The following is a 26,366-nucleotide window of genomic DNA, read 5'->3' on the forward strand; positions in this document are numbered from 1 at the left end:
GAATATGTTATTTTTCCTCTTTCTCCATCATCACGCATTCTCACTAGTCAGAAGTCTACTTGTGTTTACGTTTCTTGCCTAAATGCCACCTTCTGGCTACTGTTCTCTTCCTCTGGTCTCCCATTAGCTGCTGCCATTCTTTGATGGTGTATGTCACAGTCTCCACCCTTCTCTAATGTCCTTCACCCAATCTGTCATCGTCTTTTGGGTCTACTACCAAGATAGTTCCAGAATTTGATCTGCTCTCCCCACTTTTACCAATAATTTCCTATCCTCGGTCACTTGAACCAATAGAATAACCTCCTAATGATCTCACTTCTTAAGATCTTTGTTCTTTACAGTTTATTTTTCACACAGCAGTCCTTAACATTTTTAATACATGAATTAGACTCATGTGTCACTCCTCTGGCCAGAGCCTTTACTGAATTCCCATTTGTCTGAGCATAAAATCCAGACTCCTTCCCGAGGCCAACAAGGACCTAAATGCTCTTATACTCAACTTCCCCTCTGATCTGAGGTTTCACCTCTTCACTCCTGGATCACTCCGTTTCAGCCACAGTGGCCTCCTTGGTATGCCCTGATTACAAACCACCCTCGATCTCCCTGCCCGTGGGCTTTCTGGACTCTTAATCTGGGATATTATATCCACAGATAGTCTTTAGGCCTGGTTCCTCACTTCATTCAAGTGGCTGCAAAAATGAGAACTTATTCCTGGTTCCTCCATGTAAAACATCATTTCATCGCCCAACTGTGGTCTTATATCCCCTTACCCTGTCTTTGCATTTGTTTTTCTTCATAATGATTTTCACCATCTCACTTGTCATGTGTGTTTGTTTGCTTACTCTTTGTTTTCTTTCAAGGGGAACATAAACTCCAGGAAAACATTGGTGGCTTTATTGCTGAAGGAGGTCCCCAGGGCATAGCAGAGTGCCTGGCCCACAGTGGATTTCCACTGACTGTATGAATGACTGTCCAACATTACACTTGCCCTAGTATATTTCCATTCTTATAATGAAGATTTTCAAGGGCAGGAAACCATGACTTCTGCAGCTTTATCATGATAGTACCAGAAACAATGTTGTAACATGTAAGTCCTGAATAAATATTTGTTTTATTTAGTTAGCAGGTCACAACTATGTAAGCACTTATTAACTATCAACATAATCTGTTAAGCAACTGAGCAATACTGTCAGAAAGGTACTATTATCATCTCCATTTAGACATGACATAACTGAAACTTAACACACTGACCAGTATGAAGTAAACGCATCATCATAATAATGCATTTTAATCTTATTAAGACATATAATATCTATTAATATGTTACACAGATATATACTTTTTATTTAAAAAATAATAGTGAAAGAGACTGAAATCACATGTCTGATAAAGTTACAGAACTATAATACCTAGTGAAGTGTGGAATAATATTGGCAAAATTTTACTCCACATAGAATAGCAAATATATCATAGATAAGAGACAGCAGGCTCATTTGTAATACAGATATGAAGCAGTCCAATATTCTGTTAACTTCTGTCATTAATTATATTTATTGAATTTTAAAACAGTAAAACAAACTATGCTTGTGAGAAATTGTGGAGACCTTAAATAAATTTGAAGAATCTCTAGATTAGTAAAATAAGCATAGGAACTAGGGAAAGCTTGAATTAAAATTACATTCCCATTATTTTATAAGGAAAACAAATCCACATATTCCAATGACATTTTTTGTTAACTTAGCTTTAGCAGAATGATAATAACGTTATTTACTTGTTGTTTCCTGCCTCCCAGGTGCCGCACGCTGTTACAACTATTTTAAATGGATAATCTACTTTTGTTCACAACAGCTCTAGAAAGAATTCACTATGATTTTTCCCATTTAGAGTTGTGTAAATTAAATCATAATCTATTAAACCTCCTATTAAGTAGCAGGGCTAGATTTCAAGCCGAGGGTCTGTCTGCCTCTAGAGCTGAGGCCCTGGGCTCCCTCAGATACTCAATGGATAAAGGGTTAAAAATGTTCCTGTGAGACAGGGTTGCCACCACTGAGGGAACAACAGCAGAAGATGTCTCCGCAGCTTGAAAATTGTTGCTATAAAGCAGCTTACACTTCAGAAAAATGCTTTCAAGCATTGCACTTATTGTGTTAAAAAATAAACTGAGTTATCTGAAGATCTGTACAGCTTAGCATCTGCTCCACAGTGACATGAGTTAATTTCATTTCCGTCACCATGAGGGCTCCGCAGGTATACCGTAAATTGCTATGAATTACTGTGGCTGTGACCCATTATCATAGCAGGAAATTACATGAGTCTCACAACTCGTATGAAATGTACTGCTGTCACTGCTATGCATTAATTTCTAAGTAGCTGGCCATTTGTAATAATTCTGTAAATGTCCATTTTAGCACAGTTTTCAGTCTAGACAAGTTAAGCCAATGTGCTTGGAATTTTCCCCCATTATTTTCAAGCAGTTATACTGAATTCTAAAATTACCTTTTTATTGGGCAATTTTGTATGAATATTTTTCCAAGAATTGGAAACATGTTAGTCTCATTGTCTTACTCCCTGATATTTAAGGGAAGTTTCTATGAACAGTTAAGTTATTTGGCTATATATGAACAGAAAGAGTGAAGAAAGTTCAGATAAATATAAACAGTTTTTCCCAACTTCTGTGGAATAGATAAATATTTTATTTATGATTTTTCAACTATTTTGGCTCCTCTTTATGGAGGTAATTTTCAGATAATGGTATACTTCATGATCATAGTTCTAAAAGTAACATTTTTGCAAATATGTTTCCTTTACATTATGAATAGAATATTTCACCATCAAAATCAAACCTCAATAATGCAAACTATACTTTTCCTATCTTTCCTTTACAATGACGTTTTTTCCCTTCACAGGAAAATTAAATTCAAATATTAGGTTTAATTGAAAACTTTTGACAATGGTGAATTTAGATATGGTGTCCCCATAGTATATTTTGCTTTAGTGTATCATATTTCTTACAAGTTAATTCCTCTGGCCAGAAAGTCACTTTTTGGTAGATCTTGAAACATTTTTGCATCATTTTGGAAAGTGTTTTCATTGCCACCCCACCATTTCCCAAACTGTAAGATTCATTTTCTTCATCTTTCAAAAAATCTTCACCATCTGTTCTAAAAATCTATGTCATAAATTTATTAACCTATATTTTCTAGAAATTTACTGCCTTCTTCTTTTTTTAAATTTTTACAAAATGTTTATTAATTTGATGTATGTCTTACATTTACACTGTTAAGGCCACTCTGACACATAACTATCCAGAGTGTTGATTTTTAAAACTCAGTGCCTTCTGTACCCAAAAGCGTAATTCTGTGCTTTGCTAGTTATGTAAGTGTAACATCTGGCACATCACATGATGTATAATTTTAGAAAATTTCTATAAAGTGTTTGGTTTTAGGCACAGGGCTAGATGTTTGGGAGGGAAAGATAAGCCAAACCAGAGACCATACCAGCGAGAAAGAATAATGAAAAAGAAATAAGTGAATATGTCTTTATAAAATAAAAATGGATATAACAATTGATGAGGACAGTGTGTTCTTTAAGAACAGAGATATTTCCTGTCTCCTTTTTTTACTGCATTATCAATATAGATCTTGGCACATAGTAGTTATTCAATAAACGTTCATTAAATGTTCTTGAAAGAACCACATATAGGGTCTACGAGAACACTATTTCATAAGAGAAAAATGAAAGAAATGCATTTATTGATGTACATGGACCTTGAATTTTTTTTTCTGATAATGCTTGCAATCATTCAGTACAAACAGGAATCTTTCTGAAATATGTTTTAGCAGTCAAAAATTATAATATAATGAGCTGTGTTACTCTGCACATGTAGCTGGATCCTATATACATTCATAAGAAACGAGTATGTCCCTTTGTAATCCTCTGGGAACTATTCAGTGTTCATTCATTCACCAGAGGTCATCATCTTCAGGCCTCTCTCCTGGATCTTTGTGGTGGGCTTTCTGAAGCGCCCTCCTTCCCTCTCTTGGCGGAACCAGCTCCCCATCCAGAGCTCACATTGGGTCCCTTTCAGTAGTTTCTCGCTGCAGCAAGTGAAGTGGATACACGTCAGTGGATATTTCCAAATTGGCCCGGATCTTTCTTTTCTAAGTAACTGCCAGCATGCCCACTGCTCAGTGCCCTATGTTCCCGCCCTGCTGGAAGCCAGTTCCTTAAACAGAGTCTGTCCTCACACGTCTTCCCGCTTTCTCACAGTTTTCCTTCCAGTGTGCCCCCGTATTTCTGCCTGCAGATGTTCTAGTCATCCTCCGTTTCCATTTCTTCTTCTGTAATACTTTTCCAGGACCGTCCTTCTGGTGGTAATCCTTCCCTTCTCCAAGCTCCTTGCCGTACCCTGAAGAGAGAGCGTATCATCGTCTGCCCTGTGTGGTACCTGTGCATCTCCCTCCAGCACCAACTTCTGGATAGCGATAGTCTCATTTTCCCTATCTGTTTACTATCCTGGGCTTTGCATATAGGAATATTTAATAAATGCACATGGAATCAAATGAAACTGCTCTTATAGAGACATCTTAAAAAATTGCAGATCACTACAGAAATCACAGTAGGATACCCTCAAACTATAGAAAATGCTAAAAACTGGAGCATGTCTAAAATCAGTTGTCTTGCATTAATACTGGGAGAAATATGTGATTGAAGGAAACCCTCCCCCCTACACTATTTACGTCTATTCGTAATGCACAAGTTTTGCATTTACCACCAGATGTGAAATAGAGCATTATGATTCAATTTATGTTGTTTATTATAATAAAATCTTACAAATCTCTGTAGGAGGTAGAAGATGAGGATATGCAGGTGAGCTTCTATGTAAGACACATCTGGGCCTTGGCAAATTGGAATCAAAAAACAGAGGGGATGGATGAGGGCTGAGCAAAAGGTCCTTCTGCAGAGACAGAGGCAGGGCTATCTAGAAACTTTATTTTTTTTTTTAATTTATTTTTTAAACATTTTTTATTGATTTATAATCATTTTACAATGTTGTGTCTAGAAACTTCAGACGTAGTTTCTGAGGAGATTCAGAAGTCTTAGATACTGGTATTGGAGTGTGCTGTCAGAACTGAATGATCCACTTGGCCAAGGGACATCGATCATTGGCTCCCAACCTTAGAGGAATCACGCAAGCACATTCGATTCACCCAGGCTGTATAAAAAGAAAGAATTAGTTTGGATTGGCACCTATGAAGCAGTATTTTTAAAAAGCTCCCTGGTTAATGCTTAGCCAAAAAGAAAAACCTGTGATGTAAGGAAGTTAGACAGGCTGTGGTCTGAAGTGTGGGACATACGTCCACAGGTGCATAGATGTGGCAACAGCCCTGAGATCTCAGTACAGTACCACTGAATCCCAGCTGGGAGGAAGAGAACTAAAATGAAGCCCTAGAGAGGTGAAGGCTGCCCTCCTTCTGGTTTCAGTCTAGGGAGTTTAGGAACTGAGCCGTCCTGAGACGCATTTGTGAGTGTGGGGTGCTGGGTAACATACAGACAGAGAATCCAAGGTAGGGGCTGGTGACAGCCCCAGGACCCCCACACGCTCAGGCTTTCTGAAGACACCACCTGTGTCTTGTAGTAACTGCAGAATGTACCAGGGTCTCCTTAATACTCCTGAGATTTCTGAACAGGGATCATATGTTATCCTGGTCCTCACTTGGTCTCGTACTCTCTGAAATCCTTTGCTGGCTTTCCTCAATAATAATCTCTGGTCTTTTCACTCCTTTCCTGGTTTTCCAGCACTTTTCAGTTTATTTTACTGAAACTGGGACATTGTCCTCCCTGTTTTCCAGTAAGACACTTCAAATACCAATATCAAACTTCTGCTAAATACTTAGGAGTTAAAGGTGGGTAGGAGAATGGATGCTAGTCATTGTTGTGAAGACTACTGGACAGACCGTCTCAGGCACGCTCCTTCTGGCATTTTTATCCTTGGACTCTGGCCCGCATCTTGTTACTGATGCTGGCTTCTCAGTATCAAATCTCCATATTCCCTCTCTTCAATCCTCTGGTTACAAATGTGTTGCTCTGACTTGACCCCAGATCATCATCAACAACAGCAAAACCCCAGGAGCCCAATTATTCTCTTTCTCATTTGTCTCAACTGTTTTATTTAACTCTGTCTTTTTATGTAGTACTATTACAAATGTGTGTGTGTGTGTGTGTGTGTGTGTGTGTGTGTGTGTGTATACTTTTGAGACCTATGGGCTAAGAAAAACTATTTATGAATAAATGGAAATAACACTTTATGTGGATATGTCTGTGCCTGACACTTGACCGTGACATCCTTACTGTAAGTGATTATGCATCTCCACATTTAAAAATTCTGATACATGGTAAATCTTCAAGTATTTCTAGGATGAACACTGAATCTTGCAATGGCTGTAGTGTGTACAAAGGGAAAGAAACATGGGAGTAAGGGACATAAGTGGTGAAAGAATAACATGAACCAACTTATATCACATACAATTATTGAGTGCAAGATTAGCCATCATGAGCATTTTATAAAGTGCAGAACTATATGCTTCTTATTAACCATTGAAATGCAAATGTAGTATTGTAAACATAAGAACATTGGTTATCATTTTCTTTTTTTATTGAAGAATAGTCACAGTGTGTCAGTTTCTGATGTACAGCATATGTTTCAATCATACATATACATACATATATTCATTTTCATATTCTTTTCCATTATAAGTTACTACAAGATATTGAATATAGTTCTCTGTGCCATGTAGTAGAAACTTCTTTATCTATTTTATGTGTAATAGTATCTGCAAATCTTGAACTCCCAATTTATCCCTTTCCACTTCCTTTCCCAGCTGGTAACCATAAGTTTGTTTTCTGTGTCTGTGATTGATTATCATTTTCTTTTTATTATCACTGCAAAATTGAAATCGTATAAGGTAAATCATAAAGTTACTTTTCCTCACTTTAATATTTCTTTAATTGAGTTAGCCTATGCACTAAATGTAATGCAAGTTCTCTCTCTCAAAGAAAATATAAACATTTTTCTCCTTACTCCTTATTAACAAGTATCTAAAAATGTATCCAAGAGAGTATAAATGAGTATAAATCCATAATTACTATAACCGAGGTTTATCAAAATGAGAGTTATTAGGTTAAATGCTAATTAATTGTTAAAAAAAATGTTTTCCCTCAAAATACATCTTTGACTCAGTGTCAAGGAGCTGTGCTATCTAGAAAAGATAAATCAAGAGTCTCCTTCACATCGTGCTCTGTGCTTTGTTGAAGGAGGGGCTCACTGTGCTTATGCTCCAGGGAGTAGATTTCAGAATGACCCTTCTCGGGAAAGGAAGTCTGGTTAGGTGGTTTTCTTATGGTTGTAATAATCTGGAAAAAGAGAAAAACAAGAAACTCAGTTCTGGCCTCTGTGGTCGAATAATAAAAGCTCCTAGTAAGAATCTGGGAACCAAGCTAAACATCAGAATTACTGATTTTGGAGAATTTGAGCTTTAGAAAGAATTCCAGTTCTTACTAGTTCTGGGTCCCCTTCTACTGAAGACAATGTTACTACTAGACAACTCCTGCAGAGTATTATTTTTTTTAAGAATTAGAAAAATGAAGAGATAGATGCTTTACACTCCCCAATTCTATTTGTCACCCATTCTATGTCACCCATTTTCTTTTTCCATGTTGGCCTTGGGACAATTACTATGACAATATATTATCTCTAATAATTTATGAACATGCAGTTTAGTTCTTGGAGTAGGAAGATAGGATAAACATGAGCATTCTTTAAATTTATAAAGTATAAACATTATAGCAGCAGTTTTAATTAATGATTTCTGTTGCTGTTGTTGCAAAAACACTCATTTGGGGATTTTATTTCCACTGTCCAGTCCTCAGCAAATGCTGGAGTTTGAGACTTGTTTTTTGTAAGTGGCCTGAGATGGCAAGCCACATCACTTACAGGCAATTTGGTCTTCATTACAAATTAATGAAGTGATAATTGCTCTCTGCAACCTTTTACGCACAAAGCATGCTGGTGCTGTTTGCATCATCTTCCTGCAATTTGTACCTCTGCATCCGAGACTTGTGTTAGCTTGCCAAATTAGCACTGAGAGGGAAAATGTTAAACTACAGTGAGATCTCCGTAATTAAAATCCTATTTTTACATCAAATTATGAAAATCTTTACCTAGTCTTATTTCTGTTTGATGTCTAGTAAAATGCTGTCCAAGGCAGGGGAACTTTGCAACTGATTCATTAGTCCAACCAAGTACAAACTCTTATCTATTGTGAAAGGAAATCTTGACCTAAAATTTTTTAAGTCAAATGGTTAATTTTTAAATTAATTTTCCTCGTTAGCTCTGTACTTTATAATGCTGTTGTAGAACCAATATTATGATAATAGAGAAGATTCCACGTAATATTGACTTTTTAACATCACAATTTTTGAGCTCTCGGTTTACTCTTTTTAATTCTTCTGATATTAATGTTATACATTAGTTTTGCTTTGAATGTGACTTCATTGTTTATAGGCACCTTAGTGTAAAATCCTCAGAAATAAGACTCATATATACTTTTCTTTTTTTAAAGCTCTCTGTATAATACACTCATAGAGTGGATGTTTGAAAACAGTATATTGGTGATTATTAAAAGTACAGTGTGAATACTGTCTTTTCTTATATTAATGTATAGATATATTTTGTGTATTAGGTCTACAGTTTTCTAAAATAACCCAGATTTGATCCTTTGTTGGACCTTGGATATGACGATGAGGTCAAGAGAATTTTGCCTCGAGAAAATGAGAATTTCTCATATATTCTAGACCCTGAATGATCATAGTTATTAAAATAAGTAGTGCTTTTTACTTGTTTATTTTTGTTTTGCTTTCAGGCTGGTAGGAAAACTAAGAATAAAAAGTTTTAGAACTGTATTTCTCACACTGGTGGGGGTCCATAAATTGGTTTTGATAATTCAAACACCCTGATATAAATAATTATTTTTTTCTTTAATGAGGTTCAAAGGCCAAATAAAACACTATATTTCTTTACTTTTGGTTACTATCAATTAAATAAAGTGGCACATCTCATTTTGTGGCCAGAAGTTGTGGATTGGAATTCTTACATGTTGCTAATGAATACAAATAGAAAAAAGTGTGAATACACTTTAAATGCTAATGCTTTAGTTAGAAAGTATTTAAAACTTGTCTATCCTTCTGAAAATAAGTAACTTTTTTTGTATTCTTTATTTATTGAAGTATAGTCAGTTTACAATGTTGTGCCAATTTCCAGTGTACAGCATAATGTTTTAGTCATACATATATATACATATATTCATTTTCTTATTCTTTTTCATTATAGGTTACTACAAGAAATCGAACATACTTCCCTGTGCTATACATTGTAAACTTGTTGTTTATCTATTTTATGTATAGTAGTTAGTATCTGCAAATTTCGAACTCATGATTTATCCCTTCCCACCCCCTTTGTTTGTTCTCTATTTCTGTTTCTGTTTTGTAAATCAGTTCATTTGTGTCTTTTTTTTTTAGATTCCACATATAAGCAATATTATGTTGTATATTTCTTTCTCTTTCTAGCTTACTTCACTTAGTATGACAATCTTCAGTTCCATCCATGATGCTGCAAATGGCATTATTTCATTCTTTTTTTATGACTGAGTAATATTCCATTTTATATATATATATATATATATGTGTGTGTGTGTGTGTGTGTGTGTGTATCTATATCTATATCTATATCTATCTATCTATCTATCTATATATATATATCACAACTTCTTTATCCAGTCATCTTGATGGACATTTCTGTTATTTCCCTGGCTTGGCTGTTGTAAATAGTGCTGCTGTGAACATTGGGGTGCACGTATCTTTTTGAATTAAGATTCCCTCTGGATGTATGCCCAGGAGTGGGATTGCTGGATCATATGGTAAATTTATTTTTAGTTTTTTAAGGAACCTCCTACTGTCCTCCATAGTGGCTGCACCAATTTACCTTTCCACAACAGTGTAGGAGGGTTCCTTTTTCTCCACACCCTCTCCAGCATTTATTATTTGTAGACTTCTTAATAATGGCCATTCTGACTGGTGTGAGGTGATACCTCATTATAGTTTTGATTTGCATTTCTCTAACAATTAGCAATGTTGAGCATCTTTTCATGTGCCTGTTGGTTATCTGGATGTCTTCTTTGGAGAGATGTCTGTTTAGATCTTCTGTCCATTTTTTGATTGGGTTGCTTGTGAGATATATATATATATCTAGCCATATGAGCTGTTTGTATATTTTAGAAATTAGTCCCTTGTTGGTCACATCATTTACAAATATTTTCTCTCATTCTGTAGGTTGTCTTTGTTTGTTGATGGTATCCTTAGCTGTGCAAAACTTTTAAGTTTAATTGAGTCCCATTTGTTTATTTTTGCTTTTATTTCCATTACTCTAGGAGCTGGTTTGAAAGCAATATTGCTTTTATTTATGTCAAAGAGTGTTCTGCCTGTGTTTTCCTCTAGGAGTTTTATAGTTTCCAGTCTTAAATTTAGGTCTTTACACATTTTGAGTTTATTTTTGTACATGGTGTTAGAGAATATTCTAATTTCAGTCTTTTTCAGGTAGCTGTCCAGTTTTCCCAGCACCACTTATTGAAGAGACTGTCTTTTCTCCATTGTATATTCTTGCCTCCTTTGTCATAGATTAATTGGCCATAAGTGTGTGGGCTTATTTCTGGACTTTTTGTCCTGTTCCCTTGATCTATGTGTCTGTTTTTGTGCCAGTACCACACTGTTTTGATTACTGTAATTTTGTAGTATAGTCTGAGGTCAGGGAGTGTAATTCCCCCAGTTCTGTTCTTCTTTCCCAAGATTGTTTTGGCTATTCAGGTCCTTTTGTGTTTCATCAGTTCAACAAATTTAAATTTTTTTTGTTCCAGTTCTGTGAAAAATGTTGGTAATTTGATAGGGATTACATTAAATCTGTATATTGTCTTGGGTAGGATGGCCATTTTAACAATATCGATTCTCCTATTCCAAGAACACTGTATATCTTTACATCTGTGTCATCTTCAGTTTCTTTCATCAGTGTCTTATAGTTTTCAGAATATAGATCCTTTGCCTCATTAGGTAGGTTTATTTCTAGGTATTTTATTCTTTAATGCCATGGTAAATGGGATTGTTTCCTTAATTTATTTTTCTGCTATTTCGTTATCAGTGTATAGAAATGCAGCTGATTTCTGTATATTAATTTTGTATCTTGCAACTTTACCTAATTCATTGATGAGCTCTAGTAGTTTTCTGGTAGCCTGTTTAAGATTTTCTACATATAATATTATGTCATTTGCAAATAGTGACAGTTTTACTTCTTCCTTTCCAATTTGAATTCCTTTTATTTATTTTTCTTTCCTGACTGCTGTGGCTAGGACTTCCAAAACTATGTTGAATAAAAGTGGTGAGAGTGACATCCTTGTCTTGTTTCTGATCTTAGAGGAAATGCTTTCAGATTTTCAGCATTGAGAATAATGTTGTTTGTGCTTTGTGACATATGGCCTTTAATATGTTGAGGTATGTTCCCTCTATGCCCACTTTCTGGAGAGTTTTTATCATAAATGGATGTTGAACTTTATCAAAAGCTTTTTCTGCGTCTGTTGAGATGATCATATGGTTTTTATTTTTCAATTTGTTAATGTGGTGTAGCACATTGATTGATTTGTGGATATTGAAAAATCCTTGCATCCCTGGGCTAAATCCCCCTTGATCATAGCGTATGATCTTATCACTGTATTGTTGGCATCAATTTGCTAGTATTTTGTTGAGAACTTTTGCATCTATGTTTATAAGTGATATTGGCCTGTAATTTTCTTTTTTTGGTAATATCTTTGGTTTTGGTATGGTGAGGTGATGGTGGCCTCATAGAATGAACTCAGAAGTGCTCCTTTCTCTGCAGTATTTTGGAATAACTTCAGAATGATAGGCATTAACTCATCTCTAAATGTTTGGTAGAATTCCCTTGTGAAGCCATCTGGTCCTGGACTTTTGTTTGTTGGGAGTTTTTAAATTACTGATTCAGTTTCAGTGCTGGTAATTGGTCTGTTCATATTTTCTATTTCTTACTGAATCAGTCTTGGGAGATTGTACCTTTTTAAGAAGTTGTTCATTTCTTCTAGGTTGTCCATTTTGTTGAGATATAGTTGCTTATAGCAGCCTCTTATGGTCCTTTGTATTTCTGTGGTGTTGGCTATAACTTCTCCTGTATCATTTCTGATTTTATTAATTTGGGTCTTCTCCCTTTTTTCTTAATGAGTCTCGCTAAAGGTTTATCAATTTTGTTTATCTTTTCAAAGATCCAGCTTTTAGCTTCACTGGTCCTTTCTATTTTTTTTTTTAGTCTCTATTTCATTTATTTCTGCTCTAATCTTTATGATTTCTTTACTTCTACTAACTTTTTAGGTTTTGTTTGTTCTTCTTTTCTAGTTGCTATAAATGTAATTAAGTTATTTATTTGAGTTTTTTTTTTTGTTTTGTTTCCTGAGGTAAGATTGTATCGCTACAAACTTCCTTCTGAGAACTGCTTTTGCTGTGTCCCAGAGATTTTGGATAGTTGTGTTTTTGTTTTCATTTGTCTCTAAGTACTTTTGTTTCCTCTTTGATTTCTTCAGTGATCTGTTGGTTGTTTAGTAGCATATTGTTTAGCCTCCATGTGCTTGCAGGTTTTGCAATTTTTTTCTTGTAGTTGATTTCTAAACTGATGGTGTTGTGGTTGGAAAAGATGCTTGATATGATTTCAGTTTTCTTAAATTTACTGAAGCTTGCTTTGTGGGCCAGCATGTGATTGATTCTGGAGAATGTTCCATGTGCAGTTGAGAAGAATGTGTATTCTGCTGTTTTCAGATGGAATGCTCTATAAGTATCAATTAAGTCCATCTGGTCCAATGTGTCATTTAATGCCTGTATTTATTGATTGATTCTCTGTTTGGATGATCTGTCCATTGCTGTAAGTGTGGTGTTAAGATTGCTTACTATTATTGTGGTATTGTCAATTTCTCCTTTTATGTCTGTTACCAGTTGCTTTGTATATTGAGGTGCTTCTATGTTGAGTGTATGTATATCTACAATTGTAATATCTTTTTCTTGGATTGATCCCTTGAGCATTATGTAGTGTCCTTCTTAGTCTCTTGTAGCAGTCTTTATTTTAAAATTGATTTTTGTCTATTATAAATATTGCTACTTCAGCTTTCTTTTGGTTTCCACTTGGATGGAATATCTTTCCCCATCCCTTCACTTTCAGCATGTGTGTGTCTCTAGCTCTGAAATGGATCTCTTGTAGACAGCAAATATATGGGTCTTGTTTTCATATCCATTCAGCCAGTCTGTGTCTTTGGTTGGAACATTTAATCCATTTACATTTAAGGTAATTATCTATGTGTGTGTTCTTACTGCCATTTTGTTAATTGTTTTGGATTTATTTTTGTAGGTCTTTTTTCTTTCTTCTTTTTGTTCTCTTATGGTTTGATGACTATAGAGTTACATTTGGATTCCACTTTCTTTTTTATGTATGTATGTGTTATAGATTTTTAGTTTGCAGTTACCATGAGGTTTTGGTATAGAAGTGTGTATGTGTATATATATACACACATGATTGTTTTAAATTGCTGATCTCTTAATTTCAAATTCATTTTAGATACCCTGCATTTGTACCCTCCTCCCCTCATGATTACTTTTGTTGTTTCCAGTTGTAGCCTTTTCTTTTTTACCTAGAGAAGTTCCTTTAACATTTGTGGTAAAGTTGGTTTGTTGGTGCTGAATTCTTTAGCTTTTGCTTATCTGTAAAGCTTTTGATTTCTCCATCAAATCTGAGTGATTCTTGATTGGGTAGATTATTCTTGGTTGTAGGTTTTTGCCTTTCATCACTTAAAATATATGGTGCCACTCCCTTCTGCCCTGTAGAGTTTCTGCTGGAAAAATCAGCTGATGACCGTATGGGAGTTCCCTTGTATGTTATTTGTTGCTTTCCTCTTGTTTGTTTTAATATTTTCTCCTTATCTTTAATTTTTATCAGTTTGATTACTATGTGCCTTGGTGTGTTCCTCTTTGGGTTAATCCTGTGTAGGACTCTCTGTGCTTCCAGGACTTGGGTGACTGTTTCCTTTCCATGTTAGGGAAGTTTTAAGCTATTATCTTTTCAAATATTTTCTCAGGTCTTTTCTTGCTCTCTTCTCTTTCTGGGACCCCTATAATGCTAATGTTAGTGTGCTTTATGTTGTTTCAAAATTCTCTTAAACTATCCTCATTTCTTTTCATTCTTTTTTCTGTTTTGTGGTAGTGATTTCTACTAATCTGTCCTCAAGCTCATTGATCCACTCTTCTGCCTCCTTCAGTCTATTCTTTGTTCCTTCTAGTGTGTTATTCGTTTCAGTAATTGTATTCTTCGACTCTGGACATTCTTTATATTTTCTAACTCTTCACTGAAAGCTTCACTCAATTTGTTTATTGTCCTCTCTAGTTCTCTGGTCATCTTCACAGTCATTACTCTAAACCCTTCTTGGATAGATTCCCTATCTCCTCATCACTCATTTCTTCTTCTGGGATTTATCTTGTGCCTTTGCCTGGAACATACTCCTCTACCACTTCATTTTGCCTAAATTTCAATTTGTATTTTTAGGTAGGTTAGTTACATTTATTGACCTTGGAGTAGTGGAAACCTCCTATGCATCCCAGCAGTGCCCCCTCCTCCTGTCACCCAAGGGCCAGGGTCCAGCTAGTCCCATGGTAGACTCTGTCCTGCATTTGAGGACTCCTTCCACAGGCTATGGGATTGTTGTTTTCTTACTTCTGTTATCTGTCCACTGGTGGGTGAGGCTGGACCAGAGGGTTGTGCAGATCTCCTGCCAGGAGGAGTTAATGCCTGCCCACTTCTAGGTGGAGGTTGGTCCTGGCCCTCTGGTGGGCAGAGCCATGTCTAGGGGCGTTTCTAGAGGTGGCTGTGGGCTCATGAAGTCTGCTGATGGGTGGGGCTGTTCTCACCTAGTATGTTGTTCTGCCTGAGGCTTCCCAGCACTTAAGCCTACAGGCTGTTGGGTGGGGCTAGGTCTTGGTGCTGATGACCCAAGCAAGATGTCAGCCTCCAGGAAAGCTCATGTAGATGAATACTCCATGAATGTCCAAATGTCCGCCACCAGCTTTTATGTCTCCAGGGTGAGCCACAGCTGACTCTAACTCCCCAGGAGACCTTGCAAAACCAGCAGGCAGATATGACCCATGTTCCTATGAAATTATTGCCTCTGCCCTTGGTCCCAGAGTATGTGGGATTCTGTGTGTGCTTCCCAAGAGAGTAATTTCTCTGCTTCCCCCGGTCCCTTGGGGCTCCTGCAGTTAAGCCCCACTGGCTTTCAAAACCAGATATTCTGGGGTCTCCTCCTCTCAATGCTGGAACCCCAGGCTGGGAAGCCTGATGTGGGGCTCAGAACTCTCACTCCTGTTGGGAGGGCCTCTGCAATGTAATTATTCTCCAGTTTGTGAGTTGCCCACCCAGAGGATATGGGGCCTGATTATATCATGAGCATACTCCTCGTACCATCTCCCACTGTGGCTCCTTCTTTATGTTTCCAGTTGAAGATCTTTTTTCTGCTAGGTTTCAGTCTTTTTTTCTCAATGGTTGTTTGGCAGTCAGTTGTGGTTTTGTTGCAATCGTGAGAGGGGGCGAGCTTGTGGTCCTATGACTGTGCCATCTGACTGGAAATCCCTGAAAATAAGTAACTCTTGATGGAGAAAAATTTAGGAACCCATTTATAATGGGCTTCAAGAGGGTTTCATTTATTTATTTATTTAAAAAATTAAAATATGTTCTCTCATAGGAACTTTAAATTTGTTATTTTCTTGAATTATTCCCATATATATTATGAGAAAAAAATAGTTTTTATGCACCTCCCAAAAGGTGAAGTGATGTGCTGCATATTATGGAGGATATAAACAGTTCTAAAATCTAACAAATGCATATGGAACAAAATTAAACTAGTCTTAGCATTTATCATGAATTAAATTTATAAATGAAAAAGGCATTTAATAAGGGTTATATAAAACATAAGAATGGCAAGGTCATGGGAGACATCGAGGAGAGAAGAGCACAGAGCAATGAGGTTATACTATTAAAAAAGAAGACCCAGCATTTCTTTTGAAAGCAGTAAGAGTTCACATTAACAAGAACATAGCATGTGCATAAGTGAAACACATAATTCACTAAACTCAATTCAAACTTTTAGAAAAAACTAAATGTAGGTTGAGACCAATTTTTGGAAAAAACACAAATTTCAAACTAAAGAGTTTGATGTCATTGCATAGGTAACAGGGAGCCATAGAAGACTTGAACTATAATATGACATGGAAAAAGATATATTTTCCTGGCAGCAAAAGGCTACACTTGGCATGATAAAAAGAAAGTGTAGACACAAGGGTAATAGAAATAGATGATACAATAGTTGTAGAATGGTAAGTAATACAAACAATTTGATGCTAATTTAAATGCTTCTCAAAATCTAAGGATCACAGAAAGCAGTACTTCACTGCTTTAAAGTCTTGAAACTTTTTTTCTGTCTTTACAGTGAAAAAGTTCTATTACCTAACTGCTAGAACAACATCAACTCAAATAACCATTTATTTCTCGCTTGTGTAAAATTCAGTGTGGGAAAAGATATTAGGAATTGAAACATTCACTATATTTATCTCTTCTGTTCTCCATGGATAGCTATTAGCTGGGTTTGTTGGGGGAGGAGGGGGGAAGTAGGCATGTATATATTTTTTACTTCAGATTTTCAGAGTTCCCCATCGTGTGTTTCTTGAGATGGCCAATTATGTAAAAAAAATATCATGCATGAAGATACATGAAAATAGAATCATTTAGATTCACTTTGCTTTGTAATATATTGATTTTACCAAAATCTGGCCCACATTGGGAAAAGTTTAATAAAAAGAAATTTCAGGCAGTGGTATTTTTCATTCTCTTTTTTAATAACAAACCAAAAACAATTCAAAAAATGTACAAAACAATTTTGCAGTGTTATTGGTGACGATTGATTTAAGGTTTTGATCCTAGAATATTTGACTAATTCCAATCAATTGCAGGAATTGCTCCTTCCTGTATATCCCACAAACTGCAGTGCCATTCAGATGCTTTAATCAAAATTATAAATTATTTTGTGTCAATCAACTGAGAGACTCTTGTAAATAATAAAAACTACAAACAAGAATGTTACAGAGACGCTTCACATCATGATCTTCAATAAGTAGCGAAGTTTCTGCTTATTTATTTTGTATTTCTTGTGATGCCACTGACACCCTCATCTCATATTCACTATTATTCATTATTCTCAGCTTATTAATTCTGCCTCTTTTTTTTTTCCTTTGATTCTTCAAGTGGGAAGAGATCAGCGGTGTTGATGAACATTACACACCCATCAGGACTTACCAGGTGTGCAATGTCATGGATCATAGTCAAAACAATTGGCTGAGGACAAACTGGGTGCCCAGGAACTCAGCTCAGAAGATCTACGTGGAGCTCAAGTTCACTCTCCGGGACTGCAATAGCATTCCGTTGGTTTTGGGAACTTGCAAGGAGACTTTCAACCTGTACTACATGGAGTCTGACGATGATCACGGGGTCAAATTCCGAGAACATCAGTTTACAAAGATTGACACCATTGCAGCTGATGAAAGTTTCACGCAAATGGATCTCGGGGACCGTATTCTTAAACTCAACACTGAGGTTAGAGAAGTAGGCCCTGTCAACAAAAAGGGATTTTATTTGGCTTTTCAAGATGTTGGTGCTTGTGTTGCCTTGGTGTCTGTAAGAGTGTACTTCAAAAAGTGCCCGTTTACAGTGAAGAATCTGGCTATGTTTCCAGACACAGTACCCATGGATTCCCAGTCTCTGGTGGAGGTTAGAGGATCGTGTGTTAACAATTCTAAGGAGGAAGATCCTCCCAGGATGTACTGCAGTACAGAAGGCGAATGGCTCGTTCCCATTGGCAAGTGCTCCTGCAATGCTGGCTATGAGGAGAGAGGTTTCATGTGCCAAGGTAAGAGTCTTCTCTATTTTCCCTGTGGTGTATTTCTCACCTGTGAGTTTATCAGAGAGTAATTGAGAGAAATGAACCCTGCAGCAAAACATGCTTCAAACTGAACAGTTTATTTCTAGACTAAATTTATCCCACCTGATGTTTTTAAAAAAGAGAGTCACATTAAGTTGTATTAAGAAAAGTTCACAATAGATTCAGAATTGCTTCTATTTTTAAACCTCATTTTAATTTATTTAACTGCTTCTTTAAAGTAACTATTATGCTGTTCAATGGTGCCCCATGTCAAGATTATTCCTGGAGACAACATTTATGTCAAAATTTTACATCCTTGAAACTTGAAGTTTCTTAGAGTAATAGCAAATTATCCTAAGGAAAATATATTGGAGAGAAATCAATAAAAAATAATTATGGTAGAGTTAGAGATGGCACATAAAATGGAATATGTTTGGAATTTAAAATATGGATGACTCTTTAGTGGTATAACTTTAAGTTGGAACACGTTCTTGTGATTTTTTCTTGACATTTGCTGATGTTGCTGGGTGAATTTTGGCTTCCCCTCTTTTTGTAGTTAAAAAAAATCTTTGTGTATTCAGGTTATTAGACAGTGTGTCAAGGTATTTTACTTTGTACTGATTTTCATGTAGTATTGAGTCTCAATCAACTTTATTTTTAACAAATATTTGTTTTACTATATCAGTTTAGTGCATTGTCTACTATGTCATAAGCATCCAATACCCAGCCAATTAATTCTGCAGCCTGGCATCTGTAACAGAGTAGGCCAGTGTGGCTTGAGACTTGTAATTTTGCTTTTGCTGTCAGTGATGGTGCTGGTGTTTATTATGGTTTCCTTTTTAAACTTTTGGTTGATTTTTTAATAAGCTTGTAGACTAATCAGAATTGCTTGCTGTAACTCAAATCATCATCTTATCAGCAATACTTCAATTCAGGCATACAGAGGAACTGTATTACTTAGAAAAGATACAGATGAAAAGATAACTAAATAAACTTCATTATTTCATGAGATCAGTTTTATTTTGTTTTATAAGAGGGTGGAATGGTATCTTGACATACACACGTAGCCAGATTTTTAAACACGTCAAGGTAATTTTATAACAAAATGATCAGCAACCATGGGCTTTCAGTTGCCTTAAACAGAGGAAAACAAGACTCATTCACTTTATTTTAACACATATTTAAAGAGTACCTCCTTCATTCTATGTAGTGTAATAAGAATTTAAAGATTTTTTTTTAAACATTCACTAAGCACTTATTAGATGCCAGACACCGTGCTGATTTGCTAAGAAATGTCCGTGAGGTATTTGGTTTATCCCTCCAAATAACCTGTAAGTGTGTCCTATTATTATCTCCATTTTTTTAAATAAGAAAAAGAAAGCTTTGATAGGTTAGATATCTTGCCGTATAAGGATCCCTTAGTGAGTAAGAGCTGGAGTTGAGCTCTGGAACCAGGCAGTCTGATTCTGAGGGTTGCAGTTGTAACCTCAAGCTACACTTCTTCCCTGTGATTCAGTCCAGTGGTGGGAGAGACCAGGAAGCCCCACAAGTACACAGATTCTACTGGAGGTAGAATTCTGTACAACGAAGTGTGAGTAGGACCACAGAGAGCTGGCATAAAGTTACCAAGAATTTGTTGATGTAAGGTTTATCTGTTTCAGTTTATTTCTCACATCTTTCTATTTTTAGATTTTTCAGAAAGAAGAATCAGTAGCCCAGATGTTGTATTTTACGAAGACGAAGCTTAGCCCAAGTGATGTCTAACAAAATCTTGATATATGGATTGTTAGGCATCTTAGATATGCCAGAAAGTCTACCAAATTTAATTCAGTATTTTCAACCATCTATGAGTTCTAAGTAATAACGTAGCAGTCTCAGGGGAAACAGATGAATAAGTCAGTGTATCTACCTTCGAGGAGCTCACAGTCTAGTATGAAAGACAGGTAAATAAATGTATAATTTTAATGCAAGACAGACCAATAAATCATCTACCAGGGTACAAACTGCCTTGGCAGTGTAGGGGAAGGAGAGATAAATTTTGAGTATTTCAAAATTAAGAATGGAAATTGTTCATTAATAATGAGAAACCTCTGCATTGAGAGTTTGAACTTACCACTATCGTGCTTAGAAACGTTTGAAGTAGGGAGAAAGAACTAACTGCCTTACACAGCTTATACATTCCAGAAGGTGTGGTTTATAATTTGTTTATTAAATCATTATATGAAAAATCTCAAAATGTGTAGAAGTCCCATTAAAATTTTGTGTCCTGGGCTTGCTCCACAGGAAGGCCTTCTAGGGAATCTAAATTTCATAAATAGGTCATTTTCTGACTTTAGTAATGAAATATTCTGACTTATCTATTCTACTCTAGATGGATATGTGGGATAAAGTTCAGTGAAGTAAATGATGAAATTGAAGCAGTCTCTGTTTGATGGGAAACATATATTGATAAAAAATTTTGTTGTAAAAAAACTCATCCATCAATTTCAGAACTATACATAAAATCAAGATTAGTTATCACAGGGCCAGAATTTTAACCAGATCATTATACTTTTCTTGTATTTGATGCAAACTTTTACAACTGTCCACTTTTCCTGAAATGAGAAAAAGTAGTGGAAAATTATGCTTTGACCATTTATTCAATTATTAAGCATTTATTGAGCCTCTACTATGTGTCAGATTCTGCAGAGGACACTAGAAAAAGAAAGATGGACATTATCACTGTTAAGTTAGTTTGGTTTATAGTTAAAAAATATGAGTGTGTGTATGTGTATGTATGTTTTAAAATGTCTCATTCTCTGCCTCCAAAGGGACATATATTTCTAAGTGAATTGTTAAACAGAGCTAAGTCAATAGTTTAAACTGAAAAATAAGGTATTAGTATGATGAGGAAGGAAGTATTCATATGGGAAGATATGATTGATGGGAAAATAAAATGTTCTGCAATAAGATGCTTTATGTTGCTGGTCTTCCTTTACTTTGCTGGGGAAGACTGAAGACAGGAAAGCTAGGAGTAGAAAATGGCACACCTTTTTCCTTCAAGGACTGACTAGAAGGAGGGAATAAGTGAAGAGTGGAAGAAGTACTAATAGCTAAAGAGTCATTCAGGAACTGCATGGCAAGTAAACCGGAAATACAGACAAATGTACCTCCAGGAGGGTAGAGAGTACTTGTTATGATGAAATTGGTAAAGTAGAAATGCACATTAAAAAAAAAATACACGAACTTAAACTGACGAATAATGTAAAGATTAGTAAGGAAAGGAAGAGATCATGCATCCACTTGGTTTTCTAGCAGTTTCTCTAATATATAATTTTAAAATATGGCCTTTCTTTAAATAAGTTATCTCTTGTGGTATCTCTCTTAATTTACCACATGTGTGACTTAAACCTTATTTGGGCCATGTTCCTGAGATTTGGGCAAGCTTGCTGAATGTTGGGAGTATGGTCAAATTACAGGGTTCGATTGTTATTATAGGATGTCAATAAACCTCTTTTTTAACAAGGCAACATTGAAAATTAAAATTATAGGCCTCAATCATCTTTGTTGCTTTCAGTCATTGACAATCAAGATTTACTTGGTTCATTTCACTTGAGAAATCCTTCATAGTTCTTACATCCCAGGATAATACTTTTCACTTTTTAAAATTGCAGGTGTGGAGAAATTTCACATAAATACCAAGGGATCCTCGTGATCTTTATATATATATATATATATTTAAATATATTTAAATCCTGGCTAATGAATTATGTTATCTGTTTTGATTTAGTTTGGAGAGAAAAAATGAGAATGTTCATGGCTTTTTATATAGTCAATTAATTACATTTGAGGCAGATACCAGGCAGTTACTATAAATATTCTTTGTCCTACAAACTGTTTAGACTTAATGTACCAAATACCTTATTAATGTCACTGAAGAATCTGTTGCTCTGTGTTTTATCTGTGTGCGTTCATTGTGGAATGCTAACTTTATTCCTCCTTCTTGTACATTAGTAGCTGAGTAGAAAAGTGTGTTTGATGTGAGGTTTGAGGACATCTAGACTTTTTGATGACTGTCTGTAATTATGTTTGTTTTACCTACCGACTCTGCCTCTTCACTCATTTCACTGTCAGTTTCAAGTCTCTTAAAGAACTGGTCAAGCTTTCAATAACAAAATGATTTAAAGATTCTGCTTGTTCTGACCGAGAAGCTAGAGAAAATTGAAAAGTAAGTTTGTTATTACTTACTTAGTCTGTGTGTACCTTCCAGAAGTGCAAAGTATCCATATGTTTTAATGAATTCAGAAGCATTTCTTTACAGTTGTTTTCAGACTGGAAGTTCCTTGAGGGGAGGGATCATATCTTTTTTTTTTTAAGGATGTTTTGCCTACAACCTAGCAGAGTACAATTGAGGAAGTTCTCCATTAATGAATAATTATTGGGAAATTTCATGCCAACTATGCATTCTTAGAATGTATGTTCTGGAGAGAACATACTTAATATTATATATCTTTGAATCAACTGGGTTTTTCAGAATGTCTTGCACATAAAGATGTGCCTCTTATCTAATTTGAAGTGAATGCATTTGACTATTAGGTCACATACAGTTGCGACACATTAAGACTAGATTCATCTGAACTATCATTATAGTAATAAATAAATTAAGTAAAGTAGTAACAATACTTTATGTAGTACCTGAGAGGATATTTTTCTCTTTTATGAATTTATGATGAATATTATTTTTCTGGCTTGCAAAAATGAGTTGCCACTAATTTCACACCTATGTTCAGCAAAGATCTATTTATGAAGATGCTAAAATAATTTTGTCCCTTTATTTTGCACACCTAGTACTTAAAGCACTTACTCATCCTTTAACGACTGCACTGAGATGATCAGACTTCTTACCTTGATCTTTGAAATTTTTATTCATTTTCCCTGAGTTTAAAATGACAGCTCTCCATTCTGTTTGCCTTTAACAGTTTCATACCCATGACTTCAAACCAATGAATTTATTTGAATTAAAAAAATGCCAGTAAGTAATAATGTAAATAGCTTTCAAATAAAGTGGGTATACTATGACAGCTTTATAATAGCTATAAAATCTTTAATTTATACAATTTTTTACATCTTCTCACCAATTTTTATCAGAAACCATGGCAGCATTAACATGATTGAGGAAACGTCCTCGAATCTGTCTTAAACTTTAGTTAGCATCTAATTGTTCTATTTAGCCACAGGCTCTTGTCACTGACAAGGTTTTTAGTTCTTGGACTCGAGTCCCGGAAATGATATTTCTCAATCGTGGATAAACAGTTTGAGCCTCAATTTTCTTATCCACAAAAGGGGTGGAATAATATCTACCCTTTAGAATCGCCAGTGAATGTGTGCTTCGCCCATTTTGGAGCATCCAGCACGGGGTAGAAGGTACTAGAACATCATCATCATTGTCATTCATTGATGTCATTGGATTGTATAGCCTTCCTTGCTCTCTTGTTTTAATCTGTGTTAAAACACTTGGGTATGACAAACACCCATTCAACAGTCTCTCTTACCTTAAATATTAGAATTTAGAGATACCTTGAGGAAGAGAAACTGTCTTAAATGAATTTATATATATTTAATATTCATTAACTTGTTGTCTACCTCCTTCCATACAGGATTTTTATTTTCTGAGGGGACTTTAGTTTTTGTTCCATTAAATCTCTAGTCTGTTCCATCATAGGTGGTATTTCCTTTGTTCTTTTGCTTTCCTTTTTTTCTTCTTCTAAACATTAGTGACTCTTGATTTTTCCCATCTGGTGTTTGACTCAGTCTCTTATTCTTTCTAGTGCAGGTCTTTTCCATTAATTTTTCAAAAGCTGGCCTTGAATGTACACACAGTCGTTTTTATATTGTATACCCAGAAAGACTTTTTGATTTTAACTAATTTAAGAAAATATAGTTTAGGGAACAAGCAAACAATTGACAATAGCAAAATAAAATAAAATTGCTATATTTCAAAAATGTTAAATCTAGAGTTTTTTACCACTGTTTTATGCACTAAGATCATTGTATACAATACTAGATTAGATAGTTGGTGAGAACATAACAATAAATAGTGGTTTTGCCTTGAAGAAATCATGCAAATCATAAATAAGTAATCAAGTAAGTAAAAATATTTGTCAAGCTAATACTTGACTCTGTATAGAAAAAAAAAAAACTGTATCCATTTGATTTATTTTAGCTATTTATTATGTTCACTTAAGAATTACCCGAATAGTAAAAACAGGCAGTGGAGAAAACAGTATAAATTTTATGAAGTAAATGCCAAATGTGCTTACATGAATTACTGAGTGATGTTACTGGAAACTTTCAATCAAATTATATCAGTGCACCAATTAAACTAATTCAGTAAAAACTCCTTTCAAATGAGAAAAAGAGAGGAAAAATAAGGGAGTGTATTTGATTTGTGACTTAAGTATTGTAGTTAATTTTTTTAGTCTGTATAAAAACAAACAGTATAAATTTAAAACATAGATTTGCATGTTTAAGATACTAGAAAGAAATGTGAATTCTTTGTTTTATATATACTACAAATCAGATTATTTTGAGCAGTCAGAGACACTTTAATTGCAAGCAAATGACTGTCATTTAATTTAGGGAATAGAATGAAATCGTTTCTAATAATTTAAATACCTCATAATGAATAAAAACAAGTTAAATGATCAGCAATGAACCACCATAAAAGACCTTAAAAATCACAGGCAGTTTTATAGCTGTTAACATTCTCACAGAAGATTATAACTAAGTAAGAATTATAGTGTCTTAGTAAAATATAGATTTTTTTTACCTTATATAAATGATCTTTAGTTATAAACATCAATTCTATTGTTAAAAGGGGGCTAAACAGGAAGACACTTCTTCTCTCAATAAGTATTTTACTACTCTTTACCCTAACCTGGAAGACCATTTTATATGTTAGAATTAAGGAATTTCCTTGTGGTTCTAACCACATTCATGATCATCCCTTATCAAATAGCTGAAGAATATTTGTTTTTAGGATATAAGATTCTTTTCTTTCTTGCTTGCTTTTTTTTTTTTTAAACTGTGATAAGTTCTGTGAACTTTCAGATACTCTGTCTGGTCCAGTGTTACAAAGCTGCAAGTAATAATTTAGGTGACACCTATATGCCAGATGTATAGTCTTTAGGGAACACAAGTAATTTGTTCATTGAGTAGTTTGTTTGAGAATCTGTCTGTGACAAATACGGAGTAAGCTTCCCAGGACAGAGTTCACTCTGGGAATCTGAGACATGGAAAAAATAATTTCAGTTGCAGAAAGGAAAATAGCTCTGATATTCCTTGAAAGAGGTTATTTCTGTTTTTGCATTTTTCAGTCTCATTTTTAAAGGACAATCAGAACATTGTTTTGTATACTACTCACAAAATACCTGTTAAATGTAAACTCATTTTAAAAAGTGATTAGAATTTTTTAAGAAAAAGCCACATCTGTAAGAGGTAGAATATTGGTTACTTGGAATAAATAAAATCTATATTTATTTTGGCATCTTAATAAATATCACCTTGTCAAGTACCTTGTGGATCTGCCACCATAATTTATCATCATGCATAGCTGAACCCTAAAGGAAGTCTTAAAAATTTCATTTCTTTAACTTAGGTTTCTTTGGGGTTTACAGAGACAGCCTTTTTTGGTTCTGATTTGCTGCATGCCATTGTGTAAAACAAAATATTTAAAGCTTAGGTATTATATAATATATGGCTTTTGTAAAGAATATGCATCTTTAATTTTTCAGATTTATACTTTTTCTTTCTAGCTGTCCAGATATCATCAAAACTTCTGTATTTTAAAATCTGAGGGAGGCAATGTAATTTTTTCAGAATGCATGTAACGATTCTAAAAAGAAATTATTGAAATCTAATTAACTTTTCTAATTTCTTTCATAGTTTTTAGTCAACCCCTCCCAGAGGAAAGAGAATCAAGCCCTCTGTAAAATAAACTGAGAACTAGATCCTTCTCTCCCTCTTGGGATACACAGATTCTGTGAAGTGCAGCAGTAATCGTTATGAAAAGCCTGCTTTGCTGATATAGATTCACTGAACACCTTCCGTCATCTTCTCTGTGATTTCTCCCCCTACTTCTGTCTGTGTTTGGAGTTTTAACAATCCCTTATTAGTTCCAGAGTAGAATTTACAAGAGCTAATAAGGGTTTACATTACAGCTCTGACAGCTGACACTAAACTTAATAGAGAGCAATTGTAGAGAGAAATATGCGT

At 35.1% G+C, this 26,366-nt stretch overlaps 1 protein-coding gene across 2 annotated transcripts in view; it reads left to right on the forward strand.

The window, feature by feature from the left end:
* Positions 1-26,366, forward strand: part of EPHA3 (EPH receptor A3) — a 329,660-nt gene that overhangs the window by 79,797 nt on the left and 223,497 nt on the right. For both annotated transcript variants that reach the window (XM_010966442.3, XM_010966443.3), the window contains exon 3: positions 17,441-18,101. In XM_010966442.3, coding sequence (XP_010964744.1) covers positions 17,441-18,101 — 661 coding nt within the window. The remainder of the gene's footprint in view (positions 1-17,440; positions 18,102-26,366) is intronic.

The sequence above is a fragment of the Camelus bactrianus genome, chromosome 1 (assembly GCF_048773025.1).
Source record: "Camelus bactrianus isolate YW-2024 breed Bactrian camel chromosome 1, ASM4877302v1, whole genome shotgun sequence".
NCBI lineage: Eukaryota > Metazoa > Chordata > Mammalia > Artiodactyla > Camelidae > Camelus > Camelus bactrianus.